Raw genomic sequence first — 26278 nt, 5'->3', positions numbered from 1 at the left:
ATTCATAATTGTGTTAAAATCCGTCAAGTGTAAAAGGGTAAATATTGTAAGAGGAATGTGTAAACGTTATATTGACTACTTTATTTTGTGGTGCCTAATTTAAGGGTAAAAGTGTTAATCTGTGATCTACTAAATGCTCTTAATCTATGAGCCTGAGATCGATTGCTCTGGTCTCCACCCAACTTTCTGGGGAAATCGCGGTCTTTTTTCTCATTATACTAAAGTTTTCAGTGAGGAAACATAACTGCGTCACTCTCGTGATTATTTCTCCCCTTTTTCAGGTACGTTATTGATAAAACGAGTTAATTTGAATGTAATAACTTGCTAACATGTCAAGAGAGTTTAAGGTATGTGTTAGTAACATCTTGAGTAAGTTAGAGTTAAGTTGAAGAGAGTTATTAGGTGCGTGTGTGAGTGAAACCTGCTTGGTTGCAGCGAAGAATAGCTTCGTACTGAGAGTAGCTGCCATTTTATGTTAATTGTGAATGAACATGTGCGCTGTTAATAATATATTTTGGGGTTATTTGTATAATGTGTTTCGAATACTTTGTTGACATGGTTGATAAATGTAGTTATGGGTTACTGAGCTAAAGCTACTTTGTGTTTGACAGTTATATTGAAACATTTGTATATGTTTTTGTGAATTACAGTTTATGCTGTTGTGACTTGAATAAGCTTTGTACCCTACAAAACTCTGGTTCCTGTAGATCTGTGTTCTGTAAAATGTGGTATTTTTGTAAAAGGATTATACTAAAGTTTTCAGTGAGGAAACATAACTGCGTCACTCTCGTGATTATTTCTCCCCTTTTTCAGGGGTGTAACATATACACCTGTTCTGAAAGGCCCCAGAGTCTGCAACACCACTAAGCAAGGGGCACCACCAAGCAAGCAGCAACATGAAGACCAAGGAGCTCTCCAAACAGGTCAGGGACAAAGTTGTGGAGAAGTACAGATCAGGGTTGGGTTATTTAAAAAAAATCTGAAACTTTGAACATCCCAAGGAGCACCATTAAATCCATTATTAAAAAATTGAAAGAATATGGCACCACAACAAACCTGCCAAGAGAGGGCCGCCCAACAAAACTCACAGACCAGGCAAGGAGGGCATTAATCAGAGAGGCAACAATGAAACCAAAGATAACCCTGAAGGAGCTGCAAAGCTCCACAGCGGAGATTGGAGTATCTGTCCATAGGACCACTTTAAGCCGTACACTCCACAGAGCTGGGCTTTACGGAAGCGTGGCCAGAAAAAAGCCATAGCTTAAAGAAAAAAATAAGCAAACACATTCGGTGTTCGCCAAAAGGCATGTGGGAGACTACCCAAACATAAGGAAGAAGGTACTCTGGTCAGATGAGACTAAAATGTAGCTTTTTGGCCATCAAGGAAAATGTCTGGCGCAAACCCAACACCTCTCATCACCCCGAGAACACCATCCCCACAGTGAAGCATGGTGGTGGCAGCATCATAATGTGGGGATGTTTTTCATCGGCAGGGACTGGGAAACTGGTCAGAATTGAAGGAATGATGGATGGCGCTAAATACAGGGAAAATCTTGAGGGAAATATGTTTCAGTCTTCCAGAGATTTGAGACTGGGACGGAGGTTCACCTTCCAGCAGGACAATGACCTGAAGCATACTGCTAAACAACACTTGAGTGGTTTAAGGGGAAACATTTAAATGTCTTGGAATGGCCTAGTCAAAGCACAGACCTCAATCCAATAGATAATCTGTGGTATGACTTAAAGATTGCTGTACACCAGCGGAACTCATCCAACTTGAAGGAGCTGGAGCAGTTTTGCCTTGAAGAATGGGCAAAAATACCAGTGGGTAGATGTTCCAAGCTTATAGAGACATACGCCAAGAGACTTGCAGCTGTAATTGCTGCAAAAGGTGGCTCTACAAATTATTGACTTTGGGGGGGGTGAATAGTTATGCATGAATAGTTATGCACGCTCAAGTTTTCTTTTATTTTTATGTGTCTTATTTCTTGTTTGTTTCACAATAAAAAAAGATTTTGCATCTTCAAAGTGGTAGGCATGTTGTGTAAATCAAATGATACAAACCCCCCAAAAATCTATTTTAATTCTAGGTTGTAAGGTAACAAAATAGGAAAAATGCCAAGGGGGGTGAATACTTTGGCAAGCCACTGTAGAGGGGGGAGAGATGGATGTGGTTGGACTACACACTACAGTGTTTGTCTGTGTCTGCTTTGACTTGCTTTACCTTGTGAAACACAGTGATTAAATGACCTTAAAGACACTTCCATCACATGGCTTACAGTCCATGAGAAAGGAAGGGGAGGGCGTTCTCAACAGCTCGTTCATCATGTTAGATGAAATACTCCACTCCAGCGAACATGGATGGATACATACCTCTCTCTCTCTCTCTCTCTCTCTCTCTCTCTCTCTCTCTCTCTCTCTCTCTCTCTCTCTCTCTCTCTCTCTCTCTCTCTCTCTCTCTCTCTCTCTCTCTCTCTCTCTCTCTCTCTCTCTCTCTCTCTCTCTCTCTCTCTCTCTCTCTCTCTCTCTCTCTCTCTCTCTCTCTCTCTCTCTCTCTCTCTCTCTCTCTCTCTCTCCTCATAGGCTTAAACATTCTCTAAATAAGCTACATCTCTTTCTCCATCTCTCCCTTCATCCCTCTCCATCTATCTTTAACACATTGTGCCATCCATTATCTCGCTCTCCCTCCCTCCCTCCCTCTTGGACTAGCTAACGCTGTGTTGGTGCATTTGCCACGCTTGGGATTTAGCGTTTAAGCAAAGAAAAATACAATTAATTCCCATTTTCTTCCACCCTCTTTCCCTCTCTCTCCTTCACGTAAATGTGCTGACACAGAGTGATACCCAAAGAGAATTAGGACAGAGATGTTTGTTTATACTAATGAAGGAAATAATGAGAGAGAGAGAGAGGGAATGAGAGAGGATGGAAGGAGAGAGGGAATGAGAGAGGATGAAAGGAGAGAGAGGGAATGAGAGAGGTTGGAAGGGAGAAAGGGGCGGGGTGGAGACAGAAAGGAGACAGGGGCGAGTGGGGACGGAAGGGAGAGAGGCGCGTGGGACGAAGGAGAGAGGCGGGGGTGGGGACGGAAGGAGAGAGGGCGGGGGGTGGGGACGGAAGGGAGAGAGGGGCGGGGGTGGGGACGGAAGGGAGAGAGGGGCGGGGGGTGGGGACGGAAGGGAGAGAGGGGCGGGGGTGGGGACGGAAGGGAGAGAGGGGCGGGGGTGGGGACGGAAGGAGAGAGGGCGAGGGTGGGGACGGAAGGGAGAGAGGGAGTGACGAGGTGGGGACGGAAGGGAGAGAGGGCGGGGTGGGGACGGAAGGGAGAGAGGGCGGGGGGTGGGGACGAGGTGAGAGAGGGGCGGGGGTGGGGACAGAAGGGAGAGAGGGGCGGGGGTGGGGACGGAAGGAGAGAGGGGCAGGGGTGGGGGACGAGGTGAGAGTGGAGCGGGGTGGGGACGGAAGGGAGAGAGGGGCGGGGTGGGGACGAGGTGAGAGGGAGCGGGGGTGGGGACGGAAGGGAGAGAGGGGCGGGGTGGGGGACGAGGTGAGAGTGGAGCGGGGGTGGGGACGGAAGGAGAGAGGGGCAAGGGGTGGGGACGAGGTGAAAGTGGAGCGGGGGTGGGGACGGAAGGGAGAGAGGGGCGGGGGGGGGACGAGGTGAGTGGAGCGGGGGTGGGGACGGAAGGGAGAGAGGGGCGGGGGTGGGGACGGAAGGGAGAGAGGGCGGGGGTGGGGGACGAGGTGAGAGTGAGCGGGGGTGGGGACGGAAGGGAGAGAGGGGCGGGGTGGGGACGAGGTGAGTGAGGCGGGGGTGGGGACGGAAGGAGAGAGGGGCGGGGGTGGGGACGAGGTGAGAGTGGAGCGGTGGGGACGGAAGGGAGAGGGGCGGGTGGGGACGGAAGGGAGAGAGGGGCGGGGTGGGGACGAGGTGAGAGGAGCGGGGTGGGGACGGAAGGAGAGGCGGGGGGTGGGGACGGAAGGGAGAGAGGGCGGGGGTGGGGACGGAAGGGAGAGAGGGCGGGGGTGGGGACGGAAGGAGAGAGGGAGGGTGGGGACGAGGTGAGAGAGGGGCGGGGTGGGGACGGAAGGGAGAGAGGGGCGGGGTGGGGACGGAAGGAGAGAGGGCGGGGTGGGACGAGGTGAGAGAGGGCGGGGTGGGGACAGAAGGGAGAGAGGGGCGGGTGGGGGACGGAGAGAGAGGGCGGGGGTGGGACGAGATGAGAGTGGAGCGGGGGTGGGGACGGAAGGAGAGAGGGGCGGGGGGTGGGGACGAGGTGAGAGTGGAGCCGGGGTGGGGACGGAAGGGAGAGAGGCGGGGGTGGGGACGAGGTGAAAGTGGAGCGGGGTGGGGACGGAAGGGAGAGAGCGGGGGGTGGGGGACGGAAGGGAGAGAGGGCGGGGTGGGGACGAGGTGAGAGTGGAGCGGGGTGGGGACGGAAGGGAGAGAAGGCGGGGGTGGGGACGAGGTGAGAGGGAGCGGGGTGGGGACGGAAGGGAGAGAGGGCGGGGGTGGGGACGAGGTGAGAGTGGAGCGGGGTGGGACGGAAGGGAGAGAGGGGCGGGGTGGGGACGAGGGAGAGGGAGGCGGGTGGGACGGAAGGGAAGGGAGGGGACGAGGTGAGAGTGGAGGGGGGGACGTGAAGGAGAGAGGGGCGGGGGTGGGGACGGAAGGGAGAGAGGGCGGGGGTGGGACGAGGTAGAGTGGAGCGGGGAGTGGGGGCGGAAGGGAGAGAGGGCGGGGGGTGGGGACGAGGTGAGAGTGGACGGGGTGGGGACGGAAGGGAGAGAGGCGGGGGTGGGGACGAGGTGAGAGGGAGCGGGGTGGGACGGAAGGGAGAGAGGGGCGGGGTGGGGACGGAAGGAGAGAGGGGCGGGGTGGGGACGGAAGGGAGAGAGGGGCGGGGGTGGGGGACGAGGTGAGAGGGAGCGGGTGGGGACGAAGGGAGAGAGGGGCGGGGGTGGGGGACGAGGTGAGAGGGAGCGGGGGTGGGGACGGAGGGAGAGAGGGGCGGGGGTGGGGACGAGGTGAGAGTGGAGCGGGGGTGGGGACGAGGTGAGAGTGGAGCGGGGGTGGGGACGAGGTGAGAGTGGAGCGGGGGTGGGGACGAGGTGAGAGTTGAGCATGATTTATTCGCAGTATGTTCTTACACAGTATCACTAGATCTATCTCATAGCGTTCTACCATGGAGGGGGTGGAGTAAAGGAGAGATCTTGACGGATCAGGTAGATCTATCTCATAGCGTTCTATCATGGAGGGGGTGGAGTAAAGGAGAGATCTTGACGGATCAGGTCTAGAAATGCTCGATTTACATCTAACGACATGATTCAGAAAGACACCAAAGTCCAGGGTAAGTTCAAAGAGAGTTTGTGCAAAAATACTGGGACCAGGAATACGGTACCCAGCTACCCAGAATGTAAAAGCTCTCCTCTAATTCAAATCACATGTTGCATATGCAACCTAGGAGAAAGAGTGTAAGATGGCTACCCTCATTGTGGGAAAAGAAATAGCATAGAGACAGACGCCACAGTGGGATGAGAAGCCATATGTACCTGTTCTGATTTGCAGAGTTTGAATCTGGTTCCCATCAGGGAGACGTAAACTCTGCCTTTGTACCCTCTCAACTCCACGCTGCCATGTTTGTTGGTGCCACACTTCTGGGGCTTCCGGGAAATGGAGGCAGGGGAGCGCATGGCCGTTTGAAGAGCCTCAATCCACTCCTGACGCTCCACTGGGTGGGTGGGTGAGGGAGAGAGAGAGAGAGAGAGAGAGAGAGATAGAGCAACATATTAGAACAATAGCACAATGCATTAAAATAAACATGATTCCCCAGAATGAAACCCCCACAGGTGGCGAGGTAGACAATGCAATTACTTTCTCTCAGACACGCGTAAAGATGCACACATTGCAGCTGTGAGTAGAGCCTCTCTCTCTCTCTCTCTCTCTCTCTGTCTCTCTCTCTCTCTCTCTCTCTCTCTCATTGTGCAGGTCCACAACACCTGGCTCTGACAGAGCGCACATGAGGGAGAGAGAAAAAAGAGAGAGAGAAAGGGATATTAACTTTATGCAAAACGAATAGCCTAAGAAACAGTACATCACTTGGAGCGCAGAGACAACAGCTGAGACAACTCTCCATAGGCTCAACAGTTCCTACCAGCAACGTATCTGTTGTGGTTCTTCAGAAAATACTACCAACTCACAAAACAGATCCTCTGTGCAGACAAACCACTAACTCAAAAACCTTTAAAGCCCCCATGCAGTACTTTTAATTGTATTTTTAAATCATCACTGTTTTTTTTTTTCATGAAAATAACTCCAGATATTTTTTATCATTTATTTACCTGAGCCTCCTTTTGCCATTGAAATGCTTGATAAGAAGGTTTAGGAGGAGTCTCTCTGCTTCTGTTAGTTACAGTGAGGGAAAAAAGGATTCGATCCCCTGCTGATTTTGTACGTTTGCCCACTGACAAAGAAATTATCAGTCTATAATTTTAATGGTAGGTTTATTTGAACGGTGAGAGACAGAATAACAACAAAGAAATCCAGAAAAACGCATGTCAAAAATGTTATACATTGATTTGCATTTTAATGAGGGAAATAAGTATTTGACCCCCCTCTCAATCAGAAAGATTTCTGGCTCCCAGGTGTCTTTTATACAGGTAACGAGCTGAGATTAGGAGCACACTCTTAAAAGACATTAAAGACATAAAAGACACCTGTCCACAGAAGCAATAAATTAATCCGATTCCAAACTCTCCACCATGGCCAAGACCAAAGAGCTCTCCAAGGATGTCAGGGACAAGATTGTAGACCTACACAAGGCTGGAATGGGCTACAAGACCATCGCCAAGCAGCTTGGTGAGAAGGTGACAACAGTTGGTGCGATTATTCGCAAATGGAAGAAACACAAAATAACTGTCAATCTCCCTCGGCCTGGGGCTCCATGCAAGAGCTCACCTCGTGGAGTTGCAATGATCATGAGAACGGTGAGGAATCAGCCCAGAACTACACGGGAGGATCTTGTCAATGATCTCAAGGCAGCTGGGACCATAGTCACCAAGAAAACAATTGGTAACACACTACGCCGTGAAGGACTGAAATCCTGCAGGGCCCGCAAGGTCCCCTGCTCAAGAAAGCACATATACATGCCCATCTGAAGTTTGCCAATGAACATCTGAATGATTCAGAGGAGAACTGGGTGAAAGTGTTGTGGTCAGATGAGACCAAAATGGAGCTCTTTGGCATCAACTCAACTCGTCGTGTTTGGAGGAGGAGGAATGCTGCCTATGACCCCAAGAACACTATCCCCACCGTCAAACATGGAAGTGGAAACATTATGCTTTGGGGGTGTTTTTCTGCTAAGGGGACAGGACAACTTCACCGCATCAAAGGGACAATATACCGTCAAATCTTGGGTGAGAACCTCCTTCCCTCAGCCAGGGCATTGAAAATGGGTCGTGGATGGGTATTCCAGCATGACAATGACCCAAAACACACGGCCAAGGCAACAAAGGAGTGGCTCAAGAAGAAGCACATTAAGGTCCTGGAGTGGCCTAGCCAGTCTCCAGACCTTAATCCCATAGAAAATCTGTGGAGGGAGCTGAAGGTTCGAGTTGCCAAACGTCAGCCTCGAAACCTTAATGACTTGGAGAAGATCTGCAAAGAGGAGTGGAACAAAATCCCTCCTGAGATGTGTGCAAACCTGGTGGCAAACTACAAGAAATGTCTGACCTCTGTGATTGCCAACAAGGGTTTTGCCACCAAGTACTAAGTCATGTTTTGCAGAGGGGTCAAATACGTATTTCCCTCATTAAAATGCAAATACATTTATAACATTTTTGACATGCGTTTTTCTGGATTTTTCTGTTGTTATTCTGTCTCTCACTGTTCAAATAAACCTACCATTAAAATGATAGACTGATCATTTCATTGTCAGAGGGCAAACGTACAAAATAAGCAAGGGATCAAATACTTTTTTCCCCCTCACTGTAGGTAGCTCTCTTCTCAAGTTTGTTTCTACGCCACTACAATGTAGAGAGGAAGAACTAAAACATATGAGACAATGATGCCATCTCTCTATCAACTACACACACAACTCCAACACTGTCCTTCTGTCCTAGCTTTACTCAATGACCTTCTCTGATGCATGACAAGAAGTGTCTGTGTATAGTGGGGTACCTCTCAAACCTCCTGGCCCATTCACGCCCAGCCCAACACTCTGCCCTCCCCCTCCAAAAAAACACACAAAAAAACACTACCCCACCCCAACCTGGCTCGGTCAAACCAATCACTACTTTATGAATTCACAAAGAGCCTGGATTAATAATCCATCAAGCCTTTAATAATTCACAGCTCTTTACATCACCAGTCTTTACTGTTCCTCTCTGATTTTGTAGTTCTATTACCTGTCTGTCTGGGATATACTATTATTTTCCTGTTCATTTATTCAGGGACATCCTCCTTTCCTCTCCTCTTTCTGCCCTGCCTCACCACTCCAAGAGAGGGGGGATGAGAGAGGGAGACAGAAAGAGAGAAGAAGGGAGAGAGGGAGAGACAGAGAGGGAGGAAGAGGGGAAGAAAATAAGGGATGGAGGGAAGGAGGGAGGGGGAGAGAGGAAGGGAGGGAGTGGGAAGAGAGGGAGGCGAGAAGAGAGAGAGATAGAGATAGGGAGGTATGGAGTCGGAGAAGAGAGAGAGATGGAGATAGGGAGGTATGGAGGGGAGAGATGGAGGGAGGGAGGGATGGAGGGAGTTATGGATAAAGGGAGAGAGAGGAAAATGAATTGAGGGAGATGTCACCTGATCCTGTAAGTGTTGTCTCACTTCCACCTGATCCTGTCCCTGATCACACACTCCAACCTGTTAACCTCTGGACTGTACCTCACCTCTCTTTTATGATAGAGAAAAACAAATCAGACAGACAGAAACATACATCCCCCCAAAGCTGTTGAAGGCTGTTGCTTTCTCGAGCAGTTTGTTTCTCTCTTCTCTGTACATGTGAGGAGCGGGAGGGGAAGAGGAGAGGAGCTGTCCACAATGTGAAGAGTTTGCGGTGGAGTGAAGTTGGGCGAGGTTGTGTTCTAACTGTCCTCTCTGTTTTATACACATGCTGCATGAACATATACGCAGGCACACAAAATTCACTACTACAAACCCCTCTGTATCTGTGTGCATCAGCTGGTTGAGAGTATTTGTATGGTCCAACCACTCCGACCATGTGCTCTTCCCTCTCCTGTCTCCTGTCTCCCGGTGAGTTATTTTTATGCCTGCCAGTCCGTGTCTCTTATGTGTCTCTGGGCAGCCAGGCCTCTTTCTTTCTCTCCCTCCCTCTCTCTCTCTCTCCAGCTGAGGTACATCTGGGGTAACAGTACTGTACCCATGCAGTCCAGTGATAACAGCTAGCGGACAGCCGCGAGCACTCTCTCCCTCTTTCTCCTTAAATTATTAATCTGCTCTCCATCTTACTCTCTTTATCTCTCTCTCTTTCTCTCTCTCCTTCTGTATGTCTGACTGTATCTTTGTTTCTGGCCTTCTCTTTCAAACTTCCTTGCTCTCTTGTTTTCAGTCTCTATCTGTCTGTCTGTGCGTCTTAGTTTCTGCCTTTCTATAACCTCCCTCGCTCTCAGCCCCCAAACCCAGTCAGTCTCCACTGCTCAACATCAAACCCAACCAGTCTCCATTGTTCAATGTCAAACACCACCATCCTCTCCCCCACTGTCAGGAAGGCTGAGTGTGACGTACGAAGATGAACTCCCAGACAGTATGCTACATGAGTCAGCGGCATGCCAATGTGCTGAGAATGGACAACAGGCATTCATGGATGGGTTGACGTATTGACAAGGAGAGAGATACATAAAGCATGATGACACAGATCGTTGTGGAGGGAAGGAGAGGGAAGCTACTATATCTCAGGGGTAGGCGGCAGGTAGCTTAGTGGTTAAGAACGTTGTGCCAGTAACCGAAAGGTCGCTGGTTCTAATCCCCGAGCCAACTAGGTGAAAAATCTGTCGATGTGCCCTTGAGCAAGGCACTTAACCCTAATTGCTCATGTAAGTCGCTCTGGATAAGAGCGTCTGCTAAATGACTAAAATGTAGGTTATAGGGTTGGGGCGATATTACAATAGTATTATCGATCGACGATGATCAACAGCCATCATCGATGGTGATGACATCGCGATGCGACAGATAATTGTTTAGCCTGTATGAACTTCACTCACTACAGTAAGAGTGGATAAGAGAGTGTCTGCTGAAATGAACTTGACAGGCGCTGCGCAGTAAACGGAGTGATATTCCCAGTAATCTGAATATTCTTATATGCGATAGTCTATTTCAATAAATGTGTTATGTACAGAATGCAAGAGTTGAATGTAGGCTATACAGAGTGGAGAAGTCCACCAAAGCAGCGCAAAATGTCCAGTCAGAAAACATTGTTTCTCTCTCGCTCAGACAGATGCATGGCTTTATAGCCTAAAACCTATAAAACATTATAACGGACACTCCTGAGCTATAGCTGTTTAAAAAAAAACTTAGCTGGGCCTCCCGAGTGGCGCAGCGGTCTAAGGCACTGCATCGCAGTGCTTGAGGTGTCACTACAGACCCGAGTTCGATCCCAGGCATTGTCACAACCGGCCGTGACCGGGAGTCCCATAGGGCGGCGCACAATTGTCCCAGCGTCGTTAGGGGAGGGTTTGGCCGGGGCGGCTTTACTTGGCTCGTCGCGCTCTAGCGACTCCTTGTGGTGGGCCGGGCACCTGCAGGCTGACTTCGGTCATCAGTTGAACAGTGTTTCCTCCAACACATTGGTGCAGCTGGCTTCCGGGTTAAGTGGGCAGGTGTTAAATAGCATGACTCGGCCTTCGCCTCCCGAGCCCGTTGAAGAGTTGCAGTGAAGAGACAAGATCCAAATTGGGGAGAAAAAGGGGGTAAAAATATATAACTACGCTATCTCAAAACGTTGTGTGAATAGTCTAAAAACATAAGGTAGCCAGAGGACTAATAATGATATAGAACAAACAATATCAACAGCCTATAGAAAAATCTAATGACACGTTTAATCAAGGTTAAGCTTATTAAGAAAGAAATTATCCATGTGAGGTTGAAAACCAAATGGCCCATAACCAATCCTCCTACTAGGCCTATCATAAAAGCTTTAAGACCAGAACATTTGCCTATTTCCCAAAAATTTTAATAGCCTAAGAAGGTAGGATAATGTTGTCCTAAAGTTGCCCCTTTCAAAAAGAACAAGAATAAAAGTTGGAGTCTGTAGGCAAACCCTATTCTCAAATCCTCAGCATTATGAGAGATAGAACAAACAACAGGTCCCCTGTAGCTCTGTTGGTAGAGCATGGCGCTTGCAACACCAGGGTTGTGGGTTCGTTTCCCACGGGGGGGCCAGTATGAAAATGTATGCACTCACTAACTGTAAGTCGTTCTGGATAAGAGCGTCTGCTAAATGACTAAAATGTAAAAAAAATATATATATATATTAAAAGAGGAGGATGAAGCAAAGCGATTATTATCCAGTTCTGAAGACGGTAGTCTTTACCTCTATCCAACCCATGATTTATAACCTAAATCACTACGGTTCTTCATCAGTTGACTATTACTTTGCTCCATCATGCAAGACACAGACACACACACACACCGGTTCCATACCGAAGCTCCACCAGAGAGGGATATTAGTTGTAGCATGCGATTTCGCGCTATAGCCCAACGGTATAATTATAATTATTATATTAATTTTTTTCTCACAAAAAACAACATGTTGGGTTGGCCAATAGGGGGCAATACCATCAAATATCACTATGTTTCATGAGTACATAATCACAATAGGACAAAGGTTGACATCGCCCAACCCTAGTAGGTTAGTTTTGTTGGTGTTGCTGCGGGTCTTGGATTAGGCTTGCAATGGTGATATACCTACACTCATATAAGAAAATAGCTCAAGATTAATACACAGGTTAGGAGTGAAAAACGTCTCCGTCTCCCCTCATTAGAACAGACACAGACCAACCTAATTGCCTGAGATGTTTACATAGAGGAAGCTCTCCACTATTCTGTTTGAAAATAAAGAGGGAAGGAGAGGGGTGGCGGAAGAGAGAGAAGGAACGAGAGATGCATGCAGAGGAAGAAAGTAAGCAATAGAAATGTAGAGGGACAAGGGAAAGTGGAAGAGATGAGACAACGAGAGATGAGAGAGATGAGAGAGATAGAGAGAGAGATAGAGAGAGATAGAGAGAGAGAGGGAGAGAGAGAGAGAGAGAGAGAGAGAATAGAGATGAGAGAGAGAGAGGGAGAGAATGAGAGAACAGAGATGATAGAGATATGAGAGAGAGAGATGAGAGAAAGATGAGAGAGAGAGAGAGAGAGAGAGAGAGATGAGAGAACAGAGATGAGAGAACAGAGAGATGAGGGAGAGAGATGATAGAGAGAGAGAGAGAGAGATGAGAGATGAGAGAAAGAGAGAGAGAGAGAGAGGTGATAGGGAAAAAGGGAATGTAGAAGAGAGGCTGAGATTTTGATTTGATTTGATTTATTAGGATCCCGATTAGCCGACGCCAATGGCTACGCTGCACTCCACAAACAGTTGTAATGCATACATTTAACAGGCACCTCCGGTGGGGGTTGTTTTCTATAGGGAGAGGAGAGTATAGAGGGAAGATAGATAGAGGGAGGGAGAGGAGAGTATAGAGGGAAGATAGAGGGAGGGAGAGGAGAGCATAGAGGGAAGATAGAGGGAGGGTGAGGAGAGGAGAGTATAGAGGGAAGATAGATAGAGGGAGGGAGAGGAGAGGAGAGTATAGAGGGAAGATATATAGAGGGAGGGAGAGGAGAGTATAGAGGGAAGATAGAGGGAGGGAGAGGAGAGGAGAGGAGAGTATAGAGGGAAGATAGATAGAGGGAGGGAGAGGAGAGGAGAGTATAGAGGGAAGATAGAGGGAGGGAGAGGAGAGGAGAGTATAGAGGGAAGATAGAGGGAGGGAGGGAGAGGTGAGTATAGAGGGAAGATAGAGGGAGGGAGAGGAGAGTATAGAGTGAAGATAGATAGAGGGAGAGGAGAGGAGAGTATAGAGGGAAGATAGAGGGAGGGAGAGAGAGGAGAGTATAGAGGGAAGATAGAGGGAGAGGAGAGGAGAGTATAGAGGGAAGATAGATAGAGGGAGGGAGAGGAGAGTATAGAGGGAAGATAGAGGGAGGGAGAGGAGAGGAGAGTATAGAGGGAAGATAGAGGGAGGGAGAGAGAGGAGAGTATAGAGGGAAGATAGAGGGAGGGAGAGGAGAGTATAGAGGGAAGATAGAGGGAGGGAGAGGAGAGAGAATAGAGGGGAAGATAGATAGAGGGAGAGGAGAGTATAGAGGGAAGATAGAGGGAGGGAGAGGAGAGGAGAGTATAGAGGGAAGATAGAGGGAGGGAGAGGAGAGTATAGAGGGAAGATAGATAGAGGGAGAGGAGAGGAGAGTATAGAGGGAAGATAGATGGAGGGAGAGAGAGGAGAGTATAGAGGGAAGATAGAGGGAGAGGAGAGGAGAGTATAGAGGGAAGATAGATAGAGGGAGGGAGAGAGAGGAGAGTATAGAGGGAAGATAGAGGGAGGGAGGGAGGGAGAGGAGAGTATAGAGGGAAGATAGAGGGAGGGAGATGAGAGTATAGAGGGAAGGTAGAGGGAGGGAGAGGAGAGGAGAGTATAGAGGGAAGGTAGAGGGAGGGAGGGAGGGAGAGGAGAGTATAGAGGGAAGATAGAGGGAGGGAGATGAGAGTATAGAGGGAAGGTAGAGGGAGGAGAGGAGAGGAGAGTATAGAGGGAAGGTAGAGGGAGGGAGAGGAGAGGAGAGTATAGAGGGAAGATAGAGGGAGAGGAGAGGAGAGTATAGAGGGAAGATAGAGGGAGGGAGAGGAGAGTTAGAGGGAAGATAGAGGGAGGGAGAGGAGAGGAGAGTATAGAGGGAAGATAGAGGGAGGGAGAGGAGAGTAGAGGGAAGATAGAGGGAGGGAGAGGATAGTATAGAGGGAAGATAGAGGAGGGAGGGGGGGAGGGAGAGGAGAGGAGAGTATAGAGGGAAGATAGAGGGAGGGAGAGGAGAGTATAGAGGAAAGATAGAGGGAGGGAGAGGAGAGTATAGAGGGAAGATAGATAGAAGGAGAGGAGAGGAGAGTATAGAGGGAAGATAGGGGGAGGGAGAGGAGAGGATAGAGGGAAGATAGAGGGAGGGAGAGGAGAGGAGAGTATAGAGGGAAGATAGAGGGAGGGAGAGGAGAGTATAGAGGGAAGATAGAGGGAGGAAGAGGAGAGTATAGAGGGAAAATAGAGGGAGGGAGAGGAGAGGAGAGTATAGAGGGAAGATAGAGGGAGGGAGAGGAGAGTATAGAGGGAAGATAGAGGGAGGGAGGGAGAGGAGAGTATACGGGGAGGTAGAGGGAGGGAGAGGAGAGTATAGAGGGAAGATAGAGGGAGGGAGAGGAGAGAAGATGAGAGTATAGAGGGAAGGATAGAGGGAGGGAGGGAGAGGAGAGGAGAGTATAGAGGGAAGATAGATAGAGGGAGAGGAGAGGAGAGTATAGAGGGAAGATAGAGGGAGGGAGGGAGGGAGAGGTGAGTATAGAGGGAAGATAGATAGAGGGAGAGGAGAGGAGAGGAGAGAATAGAGGGAAGATAGAGGGAGGGAGAGAGAGGAGAGTATAGAGGGAAGATAGATAGAGGGAGGGGGAGAGATGAGAGTATAGAGGGAAGATAGAGGGAGGGAGAGGAGAGTATAGAGGGAAGATAGAGGGAGGGAGGGAGGGAGGGAGGGAGAGGTGAGTATAGAGGGAAGATAGATAGAGGGAGAGAGGGAAGAGAAAGGAGAGGAGAGAATAGAGGGAAGATAGAGGGAGGGAGAGAGAGGAGAGTATAGAGGGAAGATAGATAGAGGGAGGGGGAGAGATGAGAGTATAGAGGGAAGATAGAGGGAGGGAGAGGAGAGTATAGAGGGAAGATAGAGGGAGGGAGAGGAGAGTATAGAGGGAAGATAGAGGGAGGGAGAGGAGAGTATAGAGGGAAGATAGAGGGAGGGAGAGGAGAGTATAGAGGGAAGATAGATAGAGGGAGGGAGAGGAGAGGAGAGTATAGAGGGAAGATAGAAGGAGGGAGAGGAGAGTATAGAGGGAAGATAGAGGGAGGGAGAGGAGAGGAGAGTATAGAGGGAAGATAGAGGGAGGGAGAGGAGAGTATAGAGGGAAAATAGAGGGAGGGAGAGGAGAGTATAGAGGGAAGATAGAGGGAGGGAGAGGAGAGTATAGAGGGAAGATAGAGGGAGGGAGAGGAGAGTGTAGAGGGAAGATAGAGGGAGGGAGAGGAGAGGAGAGGAGAGTATAGAGGGAAGATAGATAGAGGGAGGGAGAGGAGAGGAGAGTATAGAGGGAAGATAGAGGGAGGGAGAGGAGAGGAGAGTATAGAGGGAAGATAGATAGAGGGAGAGGAGGGAGGGAGGGAGAGGAGAGTATAGAGGGAAGATAGAGGGAGGGAGAGGAGAGGAGAGTATAGAGGGAAGATAGAGGGAGGGAGAGGAGAGTATAGAGGGAAGATAGAGGGAGGGAGGAGGAGAGTATAGAGGGAAGATAGAGGGAGGGAGAGGAGAGTATAGAGGGAAGATAGAGGGAGGGAGAGGAGAGTATAGAGGGGAAAAAAAAGGGGAGGGACAGGAGAGTATAGAGGGAAGATAGAGGGAGGGAGAGGAGAGTATAGAGGGAAGATAGAGGGAGGGAGTGGAGAGTATAGAGGGAAGATAGAGGGAGGGAGAGGAGAGTATAGAGGGAAGATAGAGGGAGAGGAGAGGGAGAGTATAGAGGGAAGATAGAGGGAGGGAGAGGAGAGTATAGAGGGAGATAGAGGGAGGGGGAGGTGAGTATAGAGGGAAGATAGAGGGAGGGAGAGGAGAGTATAGAGTAAGATAGATAGAGGGAGAGGAGAGGAGAGTATAGAGGGAAGATAGAGGGAGGGAGAGAGAGGAGAGTATAGAGGGAAGATAGAGGGAGAGGAGAGGAGAGTATAGAGGGAAGATAGATAGAGGGAGGGAGAGGAGAGTATAGAGGGAAGATAGAGGGAGGGAGAGGAGATGAGAGTATAGAGGGAAGATAGAGGGAGGGAGAGAGAGGAGAGTATAGAGGGAAGATAGAGGGAGGGAGAGGAGAGTATAGAGGGAAGATAGAGGGAGGGAGAGGAGAGGAGTATAGAGGGAAGATAGATAGAGGGAGAGGAGAGTATAGAGGGAAGATAGAGGGAGGGAGAGGAGAGGAGAGTATAGAGGGAAGATAGAGGGAGGGAGAGGAGAGTATAGAGGGAAGATAGATAGAGGGAGAGGAGAGGAGAGTATAGAGGGAAGATAGATGAGGGAGAGAGAGGAGAGTATAGAGGGAAGATAGAGGGAGAGGAGAGGAGAGTATAGAGGGAAGATAGATAGAGGGAGGGAGAGAGAGGAGAGTATAGAGGGAAGATAGAGGGAGGGGGGAGGAGAGTATAGAGGGAAGATAGAGGGAGGGAGATGAGAGTATAGAGGGAAGGTAGAGGGAGGGAGAGGAGAGGAGAGTATAGAGGGAAGGTAGAGGGAGGGAGAGGAGAGGAGAGTATAGAGGGAAGATAGAGGGAGAGGAGAGGAGAGTATAGAGGGAAGATAGAGGGAGGGAGAGGAGAGGAGAGTATAGAGGGAAGATAGAGGGAGGGAGAGGAGAGTATAGAGGGAAGATAGAGGGAGGGAGAGGAGAGTATAGAGGGAAGATAGAGGGAGGGAGAGGAGAGTATAGAGGGAAGATAGAGGGAGGGAGAGGAGAGTATAGAGGGAAGATAGAGGGAGGGAGGAGAGGAGAGTATAGAGGGAAGATAGAGGGAGGGAGAGGAGAGTATAGAGGAAAGATAGAGGGAGGGAGAGGAGAGTATAGAGGGAAGATAGATAGAGGGAGAGAGAGGAGAGTATAGAGGGAAGATAGAGGAGGGAGAGGAGAGAGAGTATAGAGGGAAGATAGAGGGAGGAGAGGAGAGGAGAGTATAGAGGGAAGATAGAGGGAGGGAGAGGAGAGTATAGAGGGAAGATAGAGGGAGGAGAGGAGAGAGGAGGGAAGATAGAGGGAGGGAGGAGAGGAGAGTAGAGGGAGAGAGTAGAGTGTAGAGGGAAGATAGAGGGAGGGAGAGGAGAGGAGATGAGAGTATAGAGGGAAGATAGAGAGGAGGGAGAGGAGAGGAGAGTATAGAGGAAGATAGATAGAGGGAGAGGAGAGGAGAGTATAGAGGGAAGATAGAGGGAGGGAGGGAGAGAGTATAGAGGAAGATAGAGGAGGTAGGGAGAGGAGAGGAGAGTAGGGAAGATAGAGGGAGAGGAGAGGAGAGGAGAGAATAGAGGGAAGATAGATAGAGGGAGGGAGAGAGGAGAGTATAGAGGGAAGATAGAGGAGGGAGAGAGAGGAGAGTATAGAGGGAAGATAGAGGAGGGAGAGGAGAGTATAGAGGAAGATAGAGGGAGGGAGAGGAGAGTATAGAGGGAAGATAGATAGAGGGAGGGAGAGAAGAGGAGAGTATAGAGGGAAGATAGGAGGGAGATGAGAGTATAGAGGGAAGATAGAGGGAGGGAGAGGAGAGGAGAGTATAGAGGGAAGATAGAGGGAGGGACAGGAGAGTATCGAGGGAAAATAGAGGGAGGGAGAGGAGAGTATAGAGGGAAGATAGAGGAGGGAGTGGAGAGATAGAGGGAAGATAGAGGAGGGAGAGGAGAATATAGAGGGAAGATAGAGGGAGAGGAGAGGAGAGTATAGAGGGAAGATAGAGGGAGGGAGAGGAGAGTATAGAGGGATGATAGATGGAGGGAGGGAGAGGAGAGTATAGAGGGAAGATAGAGGGAGAGAGAGAGAGTATAGAGGGAAGATAGAGGGAGGGAGGGAGAGGAGAGTATAGAGGGAAGATAGAGGAGGGAGGAGAGGAGAGTATGAGGGAAGATAGAGGGAGGGAGAGGAGAGTATAGAGGGAAGATAGAGGGAGGGAGAGGAGAGTATAGAGGGAAGATAGAGGGAGGGAGAGGGAGAGGAGAGGAGAGTATAGAGGGAAGATAGAGGGAGGGAGAGGAGAGTATAGAGGGAAGATAGATAGAGGGAGAGGAGAGGAGAGTATAGAGGGAAGATAGAGGGAGGGAGAGGAGAGGAGAGTATAGAGGGAAGATAGATAGAGGGAGAGGAGGAAGGGAGAGTATAGAGGGAAGATAGAGGGAGGGAGAGGAGAGGAGAGTATAGAGGGAAGATAGAGGGAGGGAGAGGAGAGTATAGAGGGAAGATAGAGGAGGGAGGAGGAGAGTATAGAGGGAAGATAGAGGGAGGGAGAGGAGAGTATAGAGGGAAGATAGAGGGAGGGAGAGGAGAGTATAGAGGGAAGATAAAGGGAGGGAGAGGAGAGTATAGAGGGAAGATAGAGGGAGGGAGAGGAGAGTATAGAGGGAAGATAGAGGGAGGGAGGGAGAGTATAGAGGGAAGATAGAGGGAGGGAGAGGAGAATATAGAGGGAAGATAGAGGGAGAGGAGAGGAGAGTATAGAGGGAAGATAGAGGGAGGGAGAGGAGAGTATAGAGGGATGATAGAGGGAGGGAGGGAGGGAGAGGAGAGTATAGAGGGAAGATAGAGGGAGAGGAGAGGAGAGTATAGAGGGAAGATAGAGGGAGGAGAGGAGAGTATAGAGGGAAGATAGAGGGAGGGGGAGAGGAGAGTATAGAGGAAGATAGAGGGAGAGGGAGAGGAGAGTATAGAGGGAAGATAGAGGGAGGGAGAGGAGAGGTAGAGGGAAGATAGAGGAGGGAGAGGAGAGTGTAGAGGGAAGATAGAGGAGGGAGAGGAGAGGAGAGTATAGAGGGAAGATAGAGAGAGGGAGGGAGGAGAGTATAGAGGGAAGATAGAGAGAGGGGAGAGGAGAGTATAGAGGGAAGATAGAGGGAGGAGGAGAGGAGAGTATAGAGGGAAGATAGAGGAGGGAGAGGAGAGGAGAGTATAGAGGGAAGATAGATAGAGGGAGAGGAGAAGAGAGAGTATAGAGAAGATAGAGGGAGAGAGAGAGAGTATAGAGGGAAGATAGAGGGAGAGGAGAGGAGAGTATAGAGGGAAGATAGATAGAGGGAGAGGAGAGTATAGAGGGAAGATAGAGGGAGAGAGGGAGGGAGAGGAGAGTATAGAGGGAAGATAGAGGGAGGGAGAGGAGAGTATAGAGGGAAGATAGAGGGAGGGAGAGGAGAGGAGAGTATAGAGGGAAGATAGAGGGAGAGGAGAGGAGAGTATAGAGGGAAGATAGAGGGAGAGGAGAAGAGAGTATAGAGGGAAGATAGAGGGAGGGAGAGAGAGGAGAGTATAGAGGGAAGATAGAGGGAGGGAGATAGAGGAGAGTATAGAGGGAAGATAGAGGGAGGGAGAGGAGAGTATAGAGGGAAGATAGAGGGAGGGAGAGGAGAGGAGAGTATAGAGGGAAGGTAGAAAGAGGGAGAGGAGAGTATAGAGGGAAGATAGAGGAGAGGAGAGTATAGATGGAAGATAGAGGGAGGGAGAGGAGAGTATAGAGGGAAGATAGAGGGAGGGAGAGGAGAGTATAGAGGGAAGATAGAGGGAGGGAGAGGAGAGGAGAGTATAGAGGGAAGATAGGGAGGGAGGGAGAGAGAGGAGAGTATAGAGGGAAGATAGAGGGAGGGAGAGGAGAGTATAGAGGGAAGATAGAGGGAGGAGAGGAGAGTATAGAGGGAAGATAGAGGGAGGGAGAGGAGAGTAGAGAGGGAAGATAGAGGGAGGGAGAGGAGAGGAGAGTATAGAGGGAAGATAGATAGAGGGAGGGAGAGGAGAGTATAGAGGGAAGATAGAGGGAGGGAGAGGAGAGGAGAGTATAGAGGGAAGATAGAGGGAGAGGAGAGGAGAGTATAGAGGGAAGATAGATAGAGGGAGAGGAGAGGAGAGTATAGAGGGAAGGGAGGGAGAGGAGAGGAGAGTATAGAGGGAAGATAGAGGAGAGGAGAGGAGAGTATAGAGGGAAGATAGAGGGAGGAGAGAGAGGAGAGTATAGAGGGAAGATAGAGGGAGGGAGGAGAGGAGAGTATAGAGGGAAGATAGAGGAGAGGAGAGGAGAGTATAGAGGGAAGATAGATAGAGGGGGAGAGGAGAGAGAGAGTATAGAGGGAAGATAGAGGGAGAGAGAGGAGAGTATAGAGGGAAGATAGAGGGAGGAGAGTATAGAGGGAAGATAGAGGGAGGAGAGGAGAGTATAGAGGAGATAGATAGAGGGAGGGAGAGAGAGGAGAGTATAGAGGGAAGATAGAGGGAGAGGAGAGGAGAGTATAGAGGGAAGATAGAGGGAGGGAGAGGAGAGTATAGAGGGATGATAGATAGAGAGGGAGGGAGAGGAGAGTATAGAGGGAAGATAGAGGGAGAGGAGAGGAGAGTATAGAGGGAAGATAGATAGAGGGAGGAGAGAGAGAGAGGAGAGTATAGAGGGAAGATAGAGGGAGAGAGGAGAGAGTAGAGGGAAGATAGAGGGGAGGAGAGTATAGAGGGAAGATAGAGGGAGGGAGAGGAGAGTATAGAGGGAAGATAGAGGGAGGGAGAGGAGAGGAGAGTATAGAGGGAAGATAGAGGGAGGAAGAGGAGAGTATAGAGGGAAGATAGAGGGAGGGAGAGGAGAGTATAGAGGGAAGATAGATAGCGGGAGGGAGAGGAGAGTATAGAGGGAAGATAGAGGAGAGGAGAGGAGAGTATAGAGGGAAGATAGAGGGAGGGAGAGGAGAGTATAGAGGGAAGATAGAGGGAGGGAGAGGAGAGTATAGAGGGAAGATAGAGGGAGAGGAGAGGAGAGTATAGAGGGAAGATAGAGGGAGGAGAGGAGAGTATAGAGGGAAGATAGAGGGAGGGAGAGAGAGGAGAGTAGAGGGAAGATAGAGAGAGGGAGGGAGAGGAGAGTATAGAGGGAAGATAGAGGGAGGGAGAGAGAGGAGAGTATAGAGGGAAAGATAGAGGGAGGGAGATAGAGGAGAGTATAGAGGGAAGATAGAGGGAGGGAGAGGAGAGTATAGAGGGAAGATAGAGGGAGGGAGAGGAGAGGAGAGTATAGAGGGAAGATAGAGAGAGGGAGAGGAGAGTATAGAGGGAAGATAGAGGAGGGAGAGTATAGATGGAAGATAGAGGGAGAGGAGAGGAGAGTATAGAGGGAAGATAGAGGGAGGGAGAGGAGAGTATAGAGGGAAGATAGAGGGAGGGAGAGGAGAGTATAGAGGGAAGATATAGGGAGGGAGGGAGAGAGAGGAGAGTATAGAGGGAAGATAGAGGGAGGGAGAGGAGAGTATAGAGGGAAGATAGAGGGAGGGAGAGGAGAGTATAGAGGGAAGATAGAGGGAGGGAGAGGAGAGTAGAGAGGGAAGATAGAGGGAGGGAGAGGAGAGGAGAGTATAGAGGGAAGATAGATAGAGGGAGGGAGAGGAGAGTATAGAGGGAAGATAGAGGGAGGGAGAGGAGAGGAGAGTATAGAGGGAAGATAGAGGGAGAGGAGAGGAGAGTATAGAGGGAAGATAGATAGAGGGAGAGGAGAGGAGAGTATAGAGGGAAGGGAGGGAGAGGAGAGGAGAGTATAGAGGGAAGATAGAGGGAGGGAGAGGAGAGTATAGAGGGAAGATAGAGGGAGGGAGAGAGAGGAGAGTATAGAGGGAAGATAGAGGGAGAGGAGAGGAGAGTATAGAGGAAGATAGAGGGGAGAGAGAGAGGAGAGTATAGAGGGAAGATAGAGGAGGGAGTATAGAGGGAAGTAGAGGGAGGGAGAGAGAGGAGAGTATAGAGGGAAGATAGAGGGAGAGGGAGAGGAGAGTATAGAGGGAAGATAGATAGGGGAAGAGAGAGAGAGTATAGAGGGAAGATAGAGGGAGGGAGAGGAGAGTATAGAGGAGATAGAGGGGAAGTATAAGGAAGATAGAGGGAGGGAGAGGAGAGTATAGAGGGAAGATAGAGGAGGGAGAGGAGAGTATAGAGGGAAGATAGAGGGAGAGGAGAGATAGAGGGAAGATAGAGGGAGGGAGAGAGAGTATAGAGGGAGTAGAGGAGGGAGAGGAGAGTATAGAGGGAAGATAGAGGGAGGGAGAGGAGAGTATAGAGGGAAGATAGAGGGAGGGAGAGGAGAGTATAGAGGGAAGATAGAGGGAGGGAGAGGGGTGTATAGAGGGAAGATAGAGGAGGGAGAGGAGAGGAGAGTATCGAGGGAGGATAGATATAGTGAGAGAGAGGAGAGTATAGAGGGAAGATAGAGGGAGGGAGAGGAGAGTATAGAGGGAAGATAGAGGGAGGGAGGGAGGGAGAGGAGAGTATAGAGGGAAGATAGAGGGAGGGAGAGGAGAGGAAAGCAGAGGAGGAAGATAGAGTGAGGGAGTAGGTACTAGGCTATCTAAGGGGTGAGATGTAAGGTGTGCTCCTTTTTACCTTCCCTCTCCAGCCGAAACACAAAGGTCCTGAGGGAGGTGACCACTTCGAAGCGGTTGTCCCCCTGCCCTTGCACCTGCTTCATCACACCGCACGGGATCAGGCCTTTAGAGTACATCTCCTGTAGGAAGACACACAGAGACAAAGAAGCATAGTGGGACGTCACGGTGCACACACACACACATTAACAGAGAGCTGCATCGCCCCCACAAACACAAACATTATTTCACACAGGGGGAGAACAGGTTCAGGTTGGTGCACATACACACACACACACACACACACACACACACACAGACTAACATGCTTCCACACACACAAAGTAGTGGAAAATGCACACACACAAACGCACACGCACACACACTCCCAAATGATACAAAAACAAATCATAGTACTCTCTGGGCGTGATAGAAATCCTTAAACAAATCTGGAATCAGAAAACAAACCTGTCCCATATTTATAGAAACACACTACTAGGTCTGACGTGTTTGTTGGGTGAACAGGGATTTAATTACCCTACACTCTAAACCAGCACAACAAGCAAATCATGAGCATGGTGCCCTGGAGATATCTGTGACCCTCTTTCGCTGGCGTCCCAAGACAACGACACTGAATGTATTGGGTCACATTGCCACATGGACAGAAACCAAGTCGAAACACACTGACAAACCAGCCAACTATCCAAAACTTTAAATTCCATCTCACTGTAAAGTATGAAGTTGATTACCAGGACGTGTACTCTGAGCATGCGCTGACCAACTGGCAAGTGTCTTCACTGACATTTTCAACCTCTCCCTGACTGAGTCTGTAATACCAACATGTTTCTAGCAGACCACCATAGTCCATGTGCCCAAGAACACTAAGGTAACCTGCCTAAATGACTACCGACCCGTAGCACTCACGTCTGTAGCCATGAAGTGCTTTTAAAGGCTGGTCATGGCTCACATCAACGCCATCATCCCAGAAACTCTAGACCCACCCCAATTTGCATACCACCCCAACAGATCCACAGATGATGCAATCTCTATTGCACTCCACACTGCCCTTTCCCACCTGGACAAAAGGAACACCTACGTGAGAATGCTATTCATTGACTACAGCTCAGTGTTCAATACCATAGTGTCCTCATCACTAAGCTAAGGACCCTGGGACTAAACACCTCCCTCTGCAACTGGATCCTGGACTGTCTGACAGGCCGCCCCCAGGTGGTAACAACACATCTGCCATGCTGATTCTCAACACGGGGGCCCCTCAGGGGTGCGTGCTCAGTCCCCTCCTGTACTCGCTGTTCACCAATGACTGCATGGCCAGGCACGACTCCAACACCATCATTAAGTTTGCCGACGACACAACAGTGGTAGGCCTGATCACAGACAACGATGAGACAGCCTATAGGGAGGAGGTCAGACACCTGGCCGTGTGGTGCCAGGATAACAACCTCTCCCTCAACGTGATCAAGACAAAGGAGATGATTGTGGACTACAGGAAAAAGAAGAGGACCGAGCACGCCCCCATTCTCATCGACGGGGCTGTAGTGGAACAGGTTGAGAGTTTCAAGTTCCTTGGTGTCCACATCACCAACAAACTATCATGGTCCAAACACACCAAGACAGTCGTGAAGAGAGCATGACAAAGCCTATTCCCCCTCAGGAGACTGAAAAGATTTGGCATGGGTCCTCAGATCCTCAAAAAGTTCTACAGCTGCACCATCGAGAGCATCCTGACTGGTTGCATCACCGCCTGGTATGCCAACTGCTCGGCCTCCGACCACAAGGCACTACAGAGGGTAGTCCGTACGGCCCAGTACATCACTAGGGCCAAGCTTCCTGCAATCCAGGACCTCTATACCAGGCGGTGTCAGAGGAAGGCCCTGAAAATGTTCTAAGACTTCAGCCACCTTTGTCATAGACTGTTCTCTCTGCTACCGCATGGCAAGCGCTACCGGAGTGCCAAGTCTAGGTCCAAAAGGCTTCTTAACAGCTTCTACCCCCAAGCCATAAGACTCCTGAACAGCTAATCATGGCTACCCGGACTATTTGCATTGTCGTCGCCCCCTCCCCCTCTTTAGGCTGCTGCTAATACTGTTTATTATCTATGCATAGTCACTTTACACATTACCTCGACTAACCGGTGCCCCCGCACATTGACTCTGTACCGGTATCCCCTGTACATAGCCTCGCTACTGTTATTTTACTGCTGCTCTTTAATTATATCTATTTTTTTTACTTAATACTTATTTTCCTTCAAACCTCATTGTTGGTTAAGGGCTTGTAAGTAAGCATTTCACTGTAAGGTCTACACCTGTTGTATTCGGCGCATGTGACAAATACAATTTGATTTGATGTGTCAAACTAGCTAGCATTCCCACTCACTGTATAAAGTTAGAATCTCCAACAAAAGGCCCTGAAAGCAGTGTTGGTGGAGAAAGCAGAAGTACGTTTATGTCACTGCAGTGAATGAGAGGACATTATTTATGGGTGCTGTAGCGGATTAAAGAGGGCCATCCAGACGTTGCATTATTCATTCATATATATATATATATATATATATATATATATATATATATATATATATATATATATATATATATATATATATATATATGTAATTATCATTGCAGAGTACACTGATAAAAAGACCTCTCTCTCTCTCAAATCTCTGACCTCAAACTATACTGCATGATAGCGTGATCGTGTGTTGCTTCCATTATACCACAAGAGCATTAGTGAGGTTGGGCACTGATGTTGGGCGATTAGGCCTGGCTCGCAGTCGGCGTTCCAATACATCCCAAAGGTGTTCCGATGGGGTTGAGATCAGGGCTCTGTGCAGGCCACTCAAGTTCTTCCACACCTATCGACAAACCATTTCTGTACGGACCTCGCTTTGTGAACTGGGGCATTGTCATGTTGAAACAGGAAAGGGCCTTCCCCAAACTGTTGTCACAAAGTTGGAAGCACAGAATCGTCTAGAATGTCATTGTATTCTGTAGCGTTAAGATTACCCTTCACTGGAACTAAGGGGCCTTGCCCAAACCATGAAAAACAACCCCAGACCATTATTCCTCCTCCACCAAACTTTACAGTTGGCACTATGCATTGGGGAAGGTATTGTTCTCCTGGCATCCGCCAAACCTAGATTCGTCTGCTCGTTTCCACTGCTCCAGAGTCCAATTGCGGCGAGCTTTACAGTACTCCAGCCGGTGATCTTAGGCTTCTGTGCGGCTGCTCGGCCAGGGTAACCCATTTCATGAAGCTCCCGATGAACAGTTCTTGTGCTGACGTTGCTTCCAGAGGCAATTTGGAACTCGGTAGTGAATGTTGCAACCGAAGACAGACGATTTTTACACACTACGCGCTTCAGCACTCGGCGGTCCCGTTCGGTGAGCTTTTGTGGCCTACCACTTCACGGCTGAGTCATTGTTGCTCCTAGACGTTTCCACTTCACAATAACAGCACTTACAGTTGACCAGGGCAGCTCTAGCAGGGCAGAAATTTGATGAACTGACTTGTTGGAAAGGTGACATCCTATGACGGTGCCACGTTGAATGTCAGTGAGCTCTTCAGTACGGACCATTCTACTGCCAATGTTTGTCTATGGAGATTGCATGGCTGTGTGCTCAATTTTATACTCCTGTCAGCAATGGGTGTGGCTGAAATAGCTGAATCCACTAATTAGAAGGGGTATCCACATACTTTTGGTGTACTTGCCTCCCTACCAAAAGATGGTCGCAGAAATAAAAAGAATGACGGGCAGAAAGAAAGTCACCTAAGAAGGGTCCTTCCACTCAAATGAAAGCGGGATTTGAACAGCCTAATTACTGACACGGGAACACCTCTCCC

The 26278-nt window shown here is 49.4% G+C and overlaps 1 protein-coding gene across 3 annotated transcripts in view; it reads right to left on the bottom strand.

The window, feature by feature from the left end:
* The window catches only part of arap2 (ArfGAP with RhoGAP domain, ankyrin repeat and PH domain 2), a 185281-nt gene that overhangs the window by 128396 nt on the left and 30607 nt on the right, over positions 1-26278 (bottom strand). For all 3 annotated transcript variants that reach the window (XR_006661293.1, XM_045221712.1, XM_045221713.1), the window contains exons 8-9: positions 22440-22560; positions 5551-5729 (exon numbers count right to left, since the gene is read on the bottom strand). Coding sequence is in view for 2 of the 3 variants with exons in the window: in XM_045221712.1 (XP_045077647.1) it covers positions 5551-5729; positions 22440-22560 (300 nt within the window). In the remaining variant the exon portion in view is untranslated. The remainder of the gene's footprint in view (positions 1-5550; positions 5730-22439; positions 22561-26278) is intronic.

The sequence above is a fragment of the Coregonus clupeaformis genome, chromosome 8 (assembly GCF_020615455.1).
Source record: "Coregonus clupeaformis isolate EN_2021a chromosome 8, ASM2061545v1, whole genome shotgun sequence".
Taxonomy (NCBI): Eukaryota; Metazoa; Chordata; class Actinopteri; order Salmoniformes; family Salmonidae; genus Coregonus; species Coregonus clupeaformis.
The sequence above is the reverse complement of the archived record's forward strand: the minus strand, read 5'-3'. Positions and strand labels throughout refer to the sequence as shown.